General features: G+C 35.1%; 1 protein-coding gene across 1 annotated transcript in view; it reads right to left on the reverse strand.

Annotated features, from left to right (window-relative positions):
- Positions 1-45: 45 nt before the first annotated feature.
- The window catches only part of muc (dihydrolipoamide S-acetyltransferase muc), a 53,896-nt gene continuing 37,195 nt past the window's right edge, over positions 46-16,746 (reverse strand). Inside the window, exons 7-9 of the mRNA XM_089098607.1 lie at positions 5,333-5,495; positions 2,769-2,908; positions 46-261 (exon numbers count right to left, since the gene is read on the reverse strand). Coding sequence (XP_088954733.1) covers positions 132-261; positions 2,769-2,908; positions 5,333-5,495 — 433 coding nt within the window. The 3' untranslated portion in view covers positions 46-131. The remainder of the gene's footprint in view (positions 262-2,768; positions 2,909-5,332; positions 5,496-16,746) is intronic.

Below are 16,746 nucleotides of genomic sequence, written 5' to 3' on the forward strand. Positions count from 1 at the left end.
CGTTAAATCTACATTGTTTTAGGATCCTCCCTAATATATACGAAACAAAGTAAAATTAAATTTTCAAACAGAAATATTTAACATTTAATTTGACAAGGTTAAAGGTATTCCAATTGGAAATAATTAAATAATCACAAGATCATAGTATGCGGCTTCTCCAAGTATTGCCTAAATGCAGCAAGCCACTGAGCTCCAACTGCCCCATCTACCACTCGGTGGTCACAGCTCAATGTGACGGACATGACACTCGATACTTTGTGCCTAAAAAAGCAAGACAAAAATATTTTAATTCCCGAGTTTTTACGGTGTTTTTTTCCCAAAGCAGAATGCAGAATTATTCATATCCAATCTGCCCATTGAATCCATTAAAATGCACAACAGAGCACCTTCTACCGCAAAACAGAAATCCAGGATTCGGCAATGCCCGGGCCACTTTAGTCACACTTAAGGATAAAACAAAATTGCGCACAAATACAGAACCAATTCTGTATGCCGTTCGCAATTTATCGAATTGAACAATTTCCAGCTTCTAAGCGTAAAATTTATGATTGACCAAAGTAAATCAAAGTAAACATTTCTGGCACAATTTTTTTTTAAATTAGAAACGCTGGAAGCTTAGAACTCCAGTTTTGCTATCCGTAAGATGTATCTGGCAAGACACACAGACACAGTACTCGTAGGCAATAGTTGAGTCAAACTTTTCAAACCAATTCCTCGCCATTTCAAATCTCTGCTTCTTTAGTACAAACGTTACGTCAAAACAAAGAAAAAATCTTATGCTTTTTTATCAACAGGTGAGTCTATGATGTGGCTCGGGCTGAAAAGTTAAACGAATCATTTGATTTGAAATTACCTCTTTGAACAGTCCTCATGTTTTTGGTCATGGATCACGGAATTTTTTCCAAAAATAAAACAAGTCTTTTCAATATTTTCATTACCCGATATAGCAGCCTAAATTTTAGGCTGATCTGCTTTTCAGCCCCCCACTTAAAGATATTTCAGCGAAGTTGAGACCCATTAAATAACCATTAAACAGCAAGACCCATTAAATTGTAAAAGAAATCAACGAATGAACCCAAAACGTAAAACCGTTTTATCCTATGAGAAAAAAATTTCTGCGCGAGTCTGGGGTAGAAATTTCCAATAGAAACAGGCTCATTCAGACGGGGGTTAAAATACGCGTAGATCAAGGTTATTTTGCAGTAGACCTATCTTGTGTACCTTAATAATAGTGGGAAAATATTAAAAAAAAATCAGAAACACTTCTTTCGTCTTTCCACTCGTTGGCAAAACTTACGTTGTGCAACAACGCGTCTTCAGCGTAAAAGAATACTGCTACGTGGTCCTCTATGAGACAATCTAAGGATTGATTTAAAAAAAAATTACAACCCATTGCAGCAAAAAGCCGCGTTTTGCAGCAAACACTGAGGAACAAAGCTGTGTCAGTTTCTTGGCTGTTCTTACCTCGAAATCTGCCATTCCTTGAGGGCCCTAGGTTGATGAGGGTCCTTGAGGGCCCGTATCCTAGATTGGATACGATAATCTCCGTGCCAAATTCAATAGATGTTTCTTCTAAAACTGTGAATGACTATTCTTAGAATCTGAATTTCTCAGCTGATAAGGAGAAGGGAGGACCAAAACTGGAAGCAAATCCGTTACACATCTGTTTTTTCCAGCTTCGGGGATGTAGTTGGAAATTCAGAATTACTGGGAAGGGTCGGGATTTTTTTATTGGCAGCAAAGACTTCGAGAGCTAATACATTTTAAATCAATTAAAATGCAGATATGTGCTACTGAAATATCGCGAATGACATTATTCTATAACGGATAAAAAGCGGATTCTTTAGACCAGAACCAGCGTCCCGCCGGCCTGAGATTTATGTGCGGCCCGTTAGTCATTTTCACTCCAAGCAGTATCTTTTTAGTAGAATTGCTGAAAACTGAAAAATACTAACACTTAAAAACAATTTACTTCATTTCATAATTTTACTGATATTTGTGCCACGCCTAAACAGCCTTCTTACACCCTACACTACCAGTACAACTTTCATGTATGGTACTGTTACGCCAGTGTTAATTGATAGTAGGTAATGAGTGGGCGTGTGTAGCTCTGTGACTGCCCACCTTTCTTCATACGTTTTCGCAAAAGCAGGGTGCACACACTCAATCTTACTGTCGAATCTTGTGTTTGTGATTGACGAACTTAGTGTTTGAAGAGCTGACCGACAAACAATCAAAAAACATCCTATGAATCAAGACTATGTCCTTTAAAACAGACTGTACAAACACTTAGCAAACATCCTAAGAATCAAGACAATGTCTTTTAATGCAAATGTTGATAAAATCTTAGCCAGAAAACAATGTCAAAAATCTCATTGACTTTGTATTGTAGATTAAATTTTTGTTTCTTTCTATGTGTGTTTTATTTGTTTCTATTTTCCAAGATAAAATTAATGGCTTTTTTTGGGGTTTAGGGGTAATAAAAGGTACCTAGGTTGGGTTAGGTTAGGTTACGTATTTAATATATGCTATACTTTACCCCCCCCCCCCCTAATCTGCGATTATATACCACAAATTTGTTGATAAACTATTATATTTTCATCCTATATTGCTTTATTTCATTAGCATTAACGAAACTTTACTTCTCACATGTGTCCTGGATTTTAGCACAGTACCCAAGAAGCTCTTATTTAAACTTAATTTGTGAAGTTCAATTCTAGTCGAAACAGCATTAGGGTACCAAAAAAAAAAAGCATTAGAAAACTCACCCGCTTTCGGAGTCTAAGTCTGGTATAAGTCTTTTCTCTGTTGCTCCAATAGCCAAAATACAAGCCTGAGGCGGATTAATAATGGCGGAGAAATTCTTGACGCCAAACATACCCAAGTTTGATACAGAAAAGGTACCTCCCTAAAAAAGAAAGAAAAATCATGGAAAAGAAAACGTCACTGTAACACAAAGCGAGCAGAATCAAAGTAAATCATTGTACTATTACCCCCTGACTGTACTAATCCCCCCCCCACTCAAAGCCTAATGTGTATAACGCACGTTTTTAAAACTGATCCGAATGCTTTAAAACAATGTCACTTCTGAATGACATATAAATGCAGCGATACAGTTAAGCACTTTGTCCATAAATTAGTTACAAATTTATGGGTATAAGTTATACACTTTGGGTATAAATTAGTAGGTGGTTTCTTTGATATCATCACTGTTTTAATAAAATTATCATGTCAATTTTTCGGTTCATGTTCCTGTAAAACATACGATTTCACGACAAGCCTACAGCAAGGGGCGTCGTTTGGGGATGGCAAGGGGGGTCAGTTGCCCCCCCCCCAATAATATGGAAACAAATATTATACATCCCATGCCCTTTGACTATCCAGATATGGACCCCTCTTGCCCCCCCCCCCCCAATAAAAATGCTGGAGATTCGCCCCTGCCTACAACTTTAATTTGAAAGGAAAGAATAGGGTACTTGTATCATCAGATTCGCTAGTTTCAGGTCTATCCATTCAACAAGCCAGAATTACGATACTACTTAACTTGCTTCAAAAATAGACAATGTTCCTTTTATCGGCGACATTCAATCAATTTCTTATGTTTTTTTTTTTTCATTTAAAAAAAAATTCAAAGCAAATCTAAAAAATGTAATTTAATAAATGGATAACGCAGAATCTCAGCTACTGAACGAAAGAAAATTGCTGTCTTATGCTGGAGTATTAAAATCACAGGGATGCAGAAATTCACACTACCTAAATTCTGCATAAGGGACATGACTCAATTACTAGTTTTCATGTTAAAACATTTTTTGGTTAGTTAAGACTGTCTAAAAACTATAAAAATCAAGAAGCATCTGCACTAAAAAAAAACCCTAAAAAAAATCTGTTCTGTCTTTTATTAGTTGGGTTTCTTTCTGAAAATTATGACACATTGTCTTATGGGTTCCGACAATTTTTTTTCAGAGGATTCATTGAAATATGTGTGTTTGTGCATAAACTGAATTTTATGCACTAAAGCATTATCTAAACTGATTCAACTAGAGACGTGAAAATTTATACAGGAGAAGGTTGGAACCATAAGGATGTACAAAGACTAAAAACCCGAAAAAAATACAAACCAAAAACAAAGAAGTGAAAATATGGGGATGATAACAAGTGTCCCAAGGCCAAAAAGCCCAAACACCGACCAACTGAAGCGGAGTTACATTTGAAAAGACCAGAGGCTAGAGAGCAAGAGAAGAGAGGAAAGGGAAGCTTAGGGTCAAACAAACTCCAACGTAACGTCTGAATTTCAGATGACAGGTGAGGCAGAAAATGTCTTGTCCAGTTTCAATATCAAAGAAGAGTTCTATTCATGATATATTTTTGTGTTTGGGAAGTTTTGATAGACAACAAAATGCAGCGGCCCTTTCTTTCGGTCTTGGCATTGAAACTTAAAAAATGAGCTAACAAGGTACATAATTAATATGGAGTTGTCATTCCCTTCTCTCAAAGAGCCTGGTAACAGAATAGCAGCCCTACTACCCCTTATTATTGAATCTGGTCATACCAGTTCACAGTGGAAGGGGATGTAGCGCGTTCTGTCTTCCGTTCGGAGGGTAGAGACAAATATCTAACTGAACCACAAGACAAATTTAAAATTGAAATTTTCTTGCCATTAGTTGATATTCAGCTGAGAAAGAAGGGTTTGAGTCGATTTCAAAATTTGAATTTCTTTTCAAGCCCGAAAAACTGTCCGATCGACAAATACTTTTGATCAAATGCAAACAGATTGAAGAGCTAATTTTAAATGAGAATGATCAAGGTGACATTGAGAGGTGACGAATAGTTCGACGAGTTATTTGCTCCAGAAGATTTCATTAGTTAATTTAAAAAAATATTGGTTTAAAGTACAAGATAGCGAATTGAACCAAAAAAGTCACTCAATAATAATCAAATTGGATAAATCAATTTAATGTTCTAAAAGACGCAAAAGTGCACAAAAACAGCATTTTTAGAAAATAAATTTCAATTTTTATGAGCCACAACCCCCCCCCCCCCCCCCGCCCCGATAGGAGCATAAAATGTGAGTCTTGCACGCTTGCAATTTTCACTTTAGGCCGGCCTCGCTAAAACCCCATTATTTACCAACGTTTTCCATTTGCTTACTTCAATTTTCTCTGCTATTATACCTAGTTTGTTATATGTATTTAATATTGAAGAAAACGTTAGATACTGCATAATATTTATTTAATTTTTGATTTTAATTCTCTTATTACATATAATCTTTCGTTGCACTTTCTTCCGGTAATCATCATCTTTGGCATTTATAATTTTCTTTTTGAAAGTTTACCTGGAATTCATGAGGCTGGAGTTTGCCGTCTTTAGCTTTGGCAGCAAGAGTTTTGACGTCATTGCTAATTGATCCAAGTCCCTTTTTGTCAGCTCCAAAAACAATTGGTGTTATCAGACCGCGGTCAGTACTCACTGCAACACTGACGTCCACAGAAGTAAATCTAAAATAGGGTTGAATATTAAGAATGAAAAGTTAAAAACAAAAAAATATAACACAATTAATTTTTTCAACACAATAGATAAGAAAAAGACATACTTCTAAATATTTTGACTGTATACGCGACAGTCATCATCAACGAAGGCAACATCACATTGCAAGATTGTAGAATGATCGAAGTGTAATAGAAAAAACGGCTCATAATTGTATACTTTACATAAGAATAATTTTAATACTTTTCATGATCCTTTTAGGACCCCTTTTTCTAAAGCTTCTTTTGACAAACTTAAATTTAAATATATCCTTTTCAACTTGAAATTAAAAGGCTAAGGAATAAATTAGGACGCTAGCTTTTACCTCCTACATTCAAATAAAAATTTCCGAAACTGAAAAAATATTTCAATAAAAAAAAAACTTCTCGCCACTAGTTTGGTCACAAATTTTTTCTCAGACTTTGACTGAATTTTCTTTTTCAGATTTGACTAAATTTTTTTCAGACTTTGACTGCGTTTTGATAACCAAAAACAGCGTGAGAAAAACTTAAAAAATGTCATCTTGGTCATTTTTGTTCTGGCTATTTAATGACAAAAATTTGATTGGTTTCCGTCATACAATTTTATTAAAAACGTTAACATTTCCTTATTGCAATGTTTGCTTATTTTGCAGCTAGAATTATATATTTTAAAAACATTAACATTTCCTAATTGCAATGTTTGCTTATTTTGCAGCTAGAATTATATATTTTTACAGTTTTTTGGCAGATTGGCAATAACTCTTGTGTAATATTGCAATAAAGCATTTTTTAATTAAATTTGTGTACATGGGATTAATTTCATACTCGTCCAAGTCTTTATTTATTACTGATAGGATGCATTACCAATACAATATCGTTTAATTGTAATTGTTCCATGGACAATTTTTTTTTCAAACCCAGGTTGTTACTAATTAGAATTGCTTCCTCGAGAAGTGCGGATTAGCTCGGATTTCAAAAATGTGATCACAGAACTGAATCAAATACAAACTATTATCAGAACTTAAGGCTTCTGTTTTTGTTTCCTTGGCCTAATTGTTGCCTAGAAAAATACTGCCCTCATTTAAATTTATTCGTTAGTACATAATGACAGTTGTTACTATTACTATTAACAACTCACCGCACCACCAAACCGCCTGTACCGTGATTAACATGTGACATATTTAAAATACAAAGATTCTTTCTTCTAAAGATAATTCCGACATAAATTAAACTTCCCCTAATTAAGTTCAAATCCCGTTTCCAAGAGTCTAAATTCTTAATCAGCAAAAAGGGAAACTGCGTTTTGGCCTCAGCCAAACAACGACGCTATTCGGTTTTGAATTTCGCTAAGATATTTGGTAATAAAAAAATCACCAGATACAGAATTCACAGGAAGCTTAAGTTATAACGTTTAATCATCAGATATATTTAAAACAAATTTTTGGACGGTCAGTGAGCATAATGAAGTGAGTTTGCAAACATAAGTACAAAGTAGCGGCCCCCTCCACAGGACTTGGACCAATCATGAAAAAGCTAGTAGAGAGCGGAAGCTGTATATGTGTGATATAGTGAAAGAAAGTGTTTTTCGAGGCATTCATTTTGTCACAGTTATTATGGAGGCATTATGATGACGCATTCGTAGATCAGAATAATTATTATTGACATACAAGCATTGCTGTTGAAATTCTTATTATGCAGTCATTGTAGAGATTTGGTCATTATTGTTATCTCTGCCACTATTGTCGTCAGCTGAAGTGAAGCATTGTTGTACGCCTAAAATGTAAGTCTTAATAAATCTATTGCTTTTCTACTTGTGTTTGTTTTATTTATATATCTGTATCTAACCGCACAGCAGGCAACTAGTTCGTATGCCTCCATCGGTAACGCTCCCAGGAATCTGATTTCTACATAACATTAGAGGTAATCGACGCAGCGATAACCCGAGGAAGCGAGGTTACGCTCCCGAATTGATAGTTGGAGAATTTCTAACCTACTATAGCTACGCATTTTGCTTTCTCGGTTTCAGCGAGTGGCACGATCGGCACACCGTTCTAAATTATAGTATTACATTTTCGGCCCCAGACTTCATTGCCACATTTGGCGCATCTTAATTACCATAGCTTTAAAACAATAATATTACATATGGCACAGTCTTTAGCGATATAAGTGGCGCAATAAGAGAACTTATAAGGTGTAAGTTCAAGCCTGAAAGCATAACATTACATTGACGTGGTCAATCTTTATTTCCACAATCAACACAGGACAGTCTATTTTTTATCGCTACATATGGCACGGTCAGAAATTGGAGGAAAACATGTGAACTAGTTATGCTATAAACTTTGTAATTTAAATTTAATCATATGAGAGATACAGACATATAAGAAAAGTAATTAGGCCTATAATCGCTAAGCTATTACAGGAAAACCCTTTAAAATATCTCATAGGAGATACTAGCCTCCCCCAAATAGGTTAAGTGAAAAAAAAAACTATTTTGAGTTAATTTAAAACCAAAAATGTCAGAAGAATTAAGCGAACTATTAATGGCGCAAAAGTTGGTCGCGAAGAATGTAGAAATAGCAATATATATTCCACAATACGATGGACAATCAGATATCGACGAATTTAATATCCAATTGGCCAAGTTTGTAGAATTAACAAAAACAGAGCTAGAAACGTTAGTCGGCATGCTCATATTAAGATTAAAAAGGCAGGCTTTAAGCTTCCTAAAGCAAATTGAACATAATATAGGTGATGACACTAGCTTGCTAATAAATACGGTGAAAAAATTCTTAGTGGCATTTAAAGAAAGATTTATCGAAAGCAGTTCTACAAATAAATTAAAACACGGAATGGTATGCTTTGACCATTCACAAAACGTAAGAGAATATCTTGATAAAAGACGGATTTCAGTAGAAGCAAAATACGGAGAAGGCACAAGTGAACTATATGAAAAAATCATACTAAATACCTTTTTGCAAGGGCTACCCCCAAAACTATATAGAATGGTAATATTCAAAAATATTCAAACGTTAGATCTTGCAGTTCAGTAGGTAGGGCGATTGATCAAAGTCGATATGATGGTGGCAAATCACAGTAAAACAAACCCACTAGGCAGAAAACAGTACGTTTTCAGCCCGTCAAACAAATTAGTTATGAAAATAATCCGACAATAATAAGCAGCTATATTTGTAATCGGCCTGGGCATATCGCGAGAGAGTGCCGTTATGTCCCCAATCGCACACAAAGGATTGCAGTCGGTAAAACGCAAAATTACGGCAACCATTTGTTCGGCAGAACAAATTTTAGCACCAGTGGTGCACTAGGCTATAGCCAGGGAAGATTGCGCCAATCAAAACCTTACAACGCGTACCAACCAAATTTGTACAAAATTCCCCCCAATGGACAAATCAATTACCGATTTGAAAACCCAAATACTCGCCAAAGCCAATATAATGCGAGAATGGTATATAGAAATCCCGAAAATTTGCCCACGGGAAATGAAAATTTTTCAAGCCAACGGCATTGGCAGTCGGCGCCAGCAAGCGGCACTGACGCAAGAAATCCAAATTACCGTAATAATACATGGCAAAGGAAGACAAATGTAAATCAATTAGATATGCCTACGGAATCTTGCATGTCTGAATCCCTATTGCAGAAACCAACGTACGAAATAAATCCACGGGGAAATGCGTCAGGCCCTTCAGAAATATAAATTGGACCCAGAGGGCACCTAGAATGTTTCATAGGTCCAAACCGATAGTAGTACCGTCTTGTAGTGATAGTAATAATAAGTTACCTATATTTAATGATTTTTGTGTGGCAAATATTTACTTAAAGGCTTTAATTGTCTCTGGTGCTACCGCGAACATCACAAACTCATGCGTATTTAATATGTTGCCTCCGCATATTAGGCAACAAAGAAATTTCAATAATCCCAATTTAACTAGCGTGACAGGACATCAATTGGATGCAAAAAGTTCAATTCGCCTAAAAGTAAGAAGGGATAATAGAATTTTTCCGACAAATTTTATAATATGCGATAACTTTCCGTATGAAGCCATTATCGGCGTAAATTTCTTAAGGTCTAATAGAGTACTATTAGACGTGGCAAACGAAAGGCTTTTCTACCCGGCTAAGGTACGGGAAGGAATTTCTACCTTAAGAAACTGTAACAGAGGTTACAAAGAGAACATAACAGTAAATAAAATTTCCGGCGGTACAATGTCGCAATCTTTTGAACCTCAAAAAGGAGGACATGGCATGATCAGAAATTTGTTCAATTATTCTGAGAGACATTGCAGAAATGAAGTAAATTTAAATAATAAGTGTATTTAATCTGCAAAAATAAAAATAGGAGATATGCGACAGTATAGGTCAAACGAAATCAAGAAAATAGCGGAATTATGGAAAAACATAGTAAAACCCAATGTGACGCCGCAAGATGCCACAATGACGCAACATAGCGCCAGTATGAATCTAAAAGACAATAGTAGTGAAGAGAAATTGTACGGGTTTGCGATACGGAACACAAAGATCCCTCCCAAAACGATGCAAAGAATTCAAATATCACAGATGGTTGAACCAGTAGATTGCAAATCTGAAATATGGTTTGCCATCCCTTCAAATGAAATTCCTGAAAATCTGTTATGCGAGGAACAGATTATATCTTACGACAGAGGAGAAGGTATTATTTGGGTAACTAATAACCACGAAAATGATACAATTACAATAAAAAGGGGACGTGTTTAGTGCAAATCCAAGTTATCTCGGGAAATGACTTAGATAGATGGGAAAATTCCAAAAGAAACCTAGTAAATGGCATTGAAACCTCAATTAACAAATACCCTCTGACTAAATCGCAATTCTTAAACAAATCTAATATGGATCATATTACGGACTTAGAACTTAAGAAAAAATTATGCAAATTATAATGGAATTTTGAAGTTGTATTTTCCGCATCTGAAGATGACATCGAACTGATACCTTTTTATGCACATTCAATTTTAAAGACTGGTAATCCTGTAGCAAAACAGCCATATCGTGTGCCGTATAAGCACAAAGAATGGTTAAAAAATAAAAATTCATGAATGAGAAAAAAATTAAATTATACACCCCAGTATAAGTCCGTATTCTGCACCAGTGGTCTTGGTACACAAAAAGAATGGTGATCTTAGACTTGTTGTAGATTATAGAGCCCTTAACAAACAAGTAGTTAGTGATAAATTTCCTTTACCAAGAAACGATAAAATTCTTGACTCTATTTCAAGCAAAAACGCAATTTTACTTCTTTAGATCTTACCCAAGGCTACCACCAAGTGAATATAGCCGAAAAAAATGTCCATAAAACTGCGTTTTCTACGACCGAATGTGGTTCATATGAATACTTAAGAGTACCTTTTGGACTTAAGACAAGTTCAAGCGCGCTATATAGACCCTTATTAAACCTGTTAAGAGGATTAAAGAATATTCATTTTGTAGATGATGTCATATGCATGGGAGAAAACGCTGAACAACACTTAGCAACCTTAGCTAATGTGTTCGAGAAATTCAGACACGGTAATTTAAAATGCCGGCCTGAAAAAGTAAACTTATTTCAACCTAAAATTAAATTTTTAGGAGTAGTGGTGATGCAAGGAGAGATATCTCCAGACCCTGACAAAATAAAATTTTTTGAAAACTTCAAACCCCTTAGAACTATGAAAGAATTAAGGGGAATTTTACGTCTTACTGGTTACTTTAGACAGTTCGTGCGCAATTACACCCTACTTGCAAAATCCCTCACGGAATTAACTAAAGTGAACTCCCAAAATGTAATCTGGTCCCAGGAAGCTCAAACTTCCCTAGACTGTCTGAAAAAGGCACTCACTTCGGAACCAGTATTATCACTCCCTGATTTTGAAAACGGACAATTCGTGGTCACAACCAATACTAGTTCAAAGGGTACTGGCGCTATTCTTTCGCAAATAATCCCGGTAGAAAACCCTAATCCTCTAGAGGGAACGCCTAAACAAAAAAAATTAGAAAGTTATATGCTATTCGAGTAGAACTTTATCAAAAGGCGAAAGTAGTTATTCCGCCACAAACTTAATCCACCACTTGGACAAATTTAGACACTATTTAATCGGTAGAAAATTTATGCTACGATCAAACCATAAAAGCTTGCAGTACCTGCGCACATTTAAAAACCCCATGGGAATTCTAGCTAGATGGATTATGAAAATCCAAGACCTAGATTACGAATTTGAATATTTAAAAGGTAAAAAAAATGCAGCTTGTGACTTTTTGAGTAGATACCCAGATAATATGCCTTCGGAAACCGAGGAAAATGAAGTTAACACTATCAATGCTAAAAGTAAACATAAATGTAAGAAAAACAAAGTCAAAGACACAGTAAAAGAAAATAGGGATAGCTATTGTCCTTTGTCCATAGAAAATATAAAAGGGAATAAAAAAAAAGGACGAAATGTGTGTAGCATTTATTAAGTATTTTGTGAAGGACGTTGTGTTACCTGACAAATTCAAAACACTTAGAAAAGAAGTAGATAATTTTCAGTATGACCTTGATGAAGAAATATTATTTAGAATCGTGACTGCTGAGGCAAATAGAAATCAAACCTCAATAATACCTGTATTACCCCAAAACTTAATAACACCTGCAATCGAATATTTTCATTCAGATATAAGTGGACATTTAGGATTTGTTTATGCTTTTGCAAAAGTAAAATCCGGAAAAGGGATCTATAACTGAAAGAATACAAGTCTGGCCTCTGTTGGAAACAGGCAAGCCTCCACTGGTTCCATATAAATCGAATGAGACAATATCGAAGGGGAATCTTTGCTACCGGGACTCTTCCCATTGGGGGATTAGGATAAGCTTGGTTTTTTTTCTTAAGTTACACGCTTCGCGTGTACTTACAAATTCCTTGAGTTTTGTTACTGCCAATGGCACGTAAAAATATTGTTTTCATTAATGGAAAGTTTTCTATTTAATCGGTAGAAAATTTATATTACGATCAGACCATAAAAGCTTGCAGTACCTGCGCACATTTAAAAACCCCATGGGAATTCTAGCTAGATGGATTATAAAAATCCAAGACCTAGATTACGAATTTGAATATTTAAAAGGTAAACAAAATGCAGCTTGTGATTTATTGAGTAGATACCGAGAAAATATGCCGTCGGACACCGAGGAAATGAAGTTAACGCTATCAATGCTAAAAGTAAACATAAATGTAAGAAAAACAAAGTCGAAGGCACAGTAAAAGAAAATAAGGTTAACTATTGTCCCTTGTCTTTATAAAATAAAAAAAAATAAAAAAAATGACGAAATATGTTTAGCCCTTATTAATTATTTTGTGAATGACGATTCGTTGCAAAATAAATTCAAAACTTTTAGACAAGAGGTAGAAATTTTTCGCTATGACATTGATGAACAAATACTGTTTAGAAATGTGAACGACAAGGCACATAAAAACCGAATATCAATAATACCTGTATTACCCCAAAACTTTATAATACCTGCATTCGAATATTTTCAGACTTGTATTCTTTCAGTTATAGATCCCTTTTCCGGATTTACTTTTGCAAAAGCATTAAAAAATCAAGGCGCTTACGCCACGAGTTAGGCGTTAGCGAAATTATTTTTAAAATTTGGCATTCCAAATAAGGTTTTAAGTGACAACGGAAGCAATTTCGTTTAAAAAGTAAGTAAAGACATCATGATTTTTATAAACATGAGAAATTAGTAACTTCTTTTTACAACCCACAGACTATTGGTAGAAAAATACTAGGCATAAAATATTTTCAAATGTGTTAACTATGTACAAAAAAAACCGCAGGAACGACGTGAATTAATTCTTACCTTATTTAACTAACATAATCAATACTGCTTATTCAGAAACAACCAAAGACAACCCTTTTTATTTACTTTTTGGTCACGATCTTAGAATCCCGCATGATGAGATTATTGAATCCCGGCAATATCACAATAACTCGGAGGATTACAAACAAGAATTCATAAATAGGACGAGAAAAACCTATAAGATTATTAAGCAAGAACTAGAAAAAAATAAAACGAACCAAGAATTAAGAAACCAACCAACTGCAAAGGGGAACATTGTCCTCAAAACGAGAAACAGCGTCTACCTGAAGAAGAAGATAAAAATAAAAGGCGAACAACTTCCCTGCAAATATTCTAGACCGTAATAAAGAGCCAATAAGCATAATAACGATTTTACTTTTAAAATGGAGAACCCCGATAGTGGAAGAACTTACAAGGTGCATGTTAGCCGAATAAAAAGAGCCAAATTTCCAGAAAGATGGGTACCGCGTCCCTCGTCTACCGATTCATCAGATGCAGAAAATGAGCCCCCTAAATCAAGATTGGCAGAGCTAAAACCCTTTAATTTCAAGCAAGACTTTCGAGAATGATAATGACGATGAAAACTTTGAAGAATTTTTAGCTATGAAAAATATAGTTATTCCCAAGAGAAAACCCCTAATACCAGTAAGAATAAAAACGCCAAAAGATCCAAAAAGTTCATCATCAGAGAGCGCGGGAGAATTAGATTATACCATATCTCCGAAAACCCAATTTGTCCCTGATGTAATTTTGACCCCTTATCCCCCCAAAAGATATCCAAACGATAATGTTTGCCCAGCAACACAAATAGAGAAGCCCCTGTCATTATAGTAGGAATTTAACATAGCCATAGAAACTCCGGGTATTACTGTAAAGAAAACTCCTCCCAAAGATTCAATTAAAACAAATCTACGAGAAGCTATGGATTTAATAAATATCCCAATAAAAAAGAGTCAAAGTACCTTGCATAGGAATCAAACTCCCAATGATGACCAGAAAGGACAATATCATGATATAACTGTGTCCAAGGTCAAGCCTAAACAGTGGACTTCATGGAGGGAAACATTAGTGCAAAGAATGCCCCATCCCCATGAAGACATGGCATTTAAGCAGTGGAGGAACCCCGCAGAAACTTTCGATTCCTCACAAAGCTCTCAAGAATCTTTCAAATCTCCTGAGTTGAAAACTCAAAGCGAGGACTTGGAGAATAAACCTTCTACTTCCAGAGGAGTAGAAATTTACAAAGGAAGGGGAGGTGATACCTCAAAAAAGCGAGGTGCAACCTCTAAAAGTTCTAATGCGAAATCATCAGAAACCAGTTCCGAAGAGTCTGACGACGAATCAGACCATACGGTAGTTAAAGAAACAGGAAAGTCAAAACCGACTTCAGCAGCAGCGCACGCGAAAGAAACAAAATTAAAAGGGCAAGAATTTTTGAAAAAACAATACAAAAAATTTGATCTCATTTCGCTAGCAACACCTAAAAACAAAAAACCACAAGAAACAGAAGAAAAAGTAACGACACAGTCAGGTAGAACGGTTAAGAAACCGGACAGATTAAAATACCCATAAAAATACAAAAAAAGATTTTTAATAGATAGGCGTCATAAAGGAATAATAATTTAAAAACTTTTAGCTCACAAGTAAAAATCATACAACTATAAAAATTCTGTAGAAAAATTTTGTTCAACATATATCAAGGCTTCGCATGAATCAAAACCGTCTGATACCGTCTGTTCAACATATATCAGTTCCCGAAAACAAATTCTAATTAAAAAGTAACATTGCACATAATTAATTCGAATAATTTCCTTTAATATAAAAAGTCTATCCGTACCATTCAATTACGATGTATCCAGTCTAACTGAAAGAAGCCGTGATAGGAAGTACTAAACGAGAAATATTCATACACCTTAGAAATGATCTTTGATTATTTTCTGTTCCATGAGAAACTGTTGGAACTTTGTCCTGCTATAATAATACAGAAAGAATAGATCCAAGTCACAGGACAGAATTACTGTTACAAGATGTGGGTATGATAACCATAAAACAAGGATGTCAACTTGTAACTAAAGAGTCAACTGTTCGAATGCCGTTAATTACCACGAGCGCAAACGTAATAAGTCCTAAAATAATCAATTTTAAGGCAATTAACCTGTCGGACACTATTCCCGATATAGAAAGTGAGGAAATGAAAACCTCGATATGGTCCAAAATAGAAAAGATTAAAGGGACATTAAGGCTTACAAAAATAAGAGAAGCAGTAGAATCCCAGATCCCCTTTTTAAAAATGAAGACCAAAGATTTATATATATAGATGATAGATACGAATTATTTTCAACCAATTTTTGACGGAAAATACTACTAACCATGTGTTTTGTGTTTACCATGTCCTTGACCATGAATATCCTACTGACTTTTGATCACGTGAGACTCTTGAAACTAAGAAGGCGAAAACCAAAAGAAGAGTACGGGGGAACGGCTAATGCAGAAGTTAAACCCGGATCCCCATGAGAACTTCTAAGCCAAGCAATAGGAAAGACATTAGAAAACGAGTGGGTATAGAGGTCTCCACTCGTCCTTGCTATGTCTTGTTCCCTCATTCTAAATGTCGTTTAAGTAAAACCGTGAGGCAATTACGCTGCAACATGCATTTCTTAAACATCACGGACATGCTTGAACAATGAAGGCATGAAATATGTTGCAAAATTAGATCTCAAACTTAATGATGTAGAGTAAATTATATTTAAAGGATTGTTTTAAATCTAATATAGAATTAAATGAGTGTTGAGAAAGATTAAGTTAAATTGTGTGCAATAAAGTATACCAAGGAAAATAATAAGGGACATTACTTATAGTTAAGAGAAGTAATCTCTTATAAGAGAAATAACAATGCCATTTTGTTAAAAACAATATATACATATTAATATTGGCATTTGCTTGATATTACCTTGTAGTATAATTTTAACCATTTATTGTAACCAATCATATTGCTTATCATGTGTTATGACTATTTGTTTTAAAGAAAGTGTGATTCTGTCTCGTTATTTTTATTACAGGAAATGGATTGACATAGTGGAAATCAATCATTACAATGCGTAGTCCAGTGCAGATACAACCTAGTAGCATCTATTTTCATCATACCTCAACCAACGAAGAGTACTCACCATAGACTCCGGGCAATTTTCATCCCAGCTTCGTTTACGAAAATTATAGTTACCTTTTGATCATTGTTTCCTCGACCACGAACCATATTACTTATCAGGTAACACTTTTTTCGAACCTCAGTACCCAGTGCATTACTAAACTATTTTAACGCATGTATCTAGAGAACCCCAAAGACCAGTTAAAAATATGAGCTCATTAATATCACCCTTGATA

This window comes from Artemia sp. Qi Xiang Cuo, chromosome 13 (genome assembly GCF_049724085.1).
Source record: "Artemia sp. Qi Xiang Cuo chromosome 13, ASM4972408v1, whole genome shotgun sequence".
NCBI lineage: Eukaryota > Metazoa > Arthropoda > Branchiopoda > Anostraca > Artemiidae > Artemia > Artemia sp. Qi Xiang Cuo.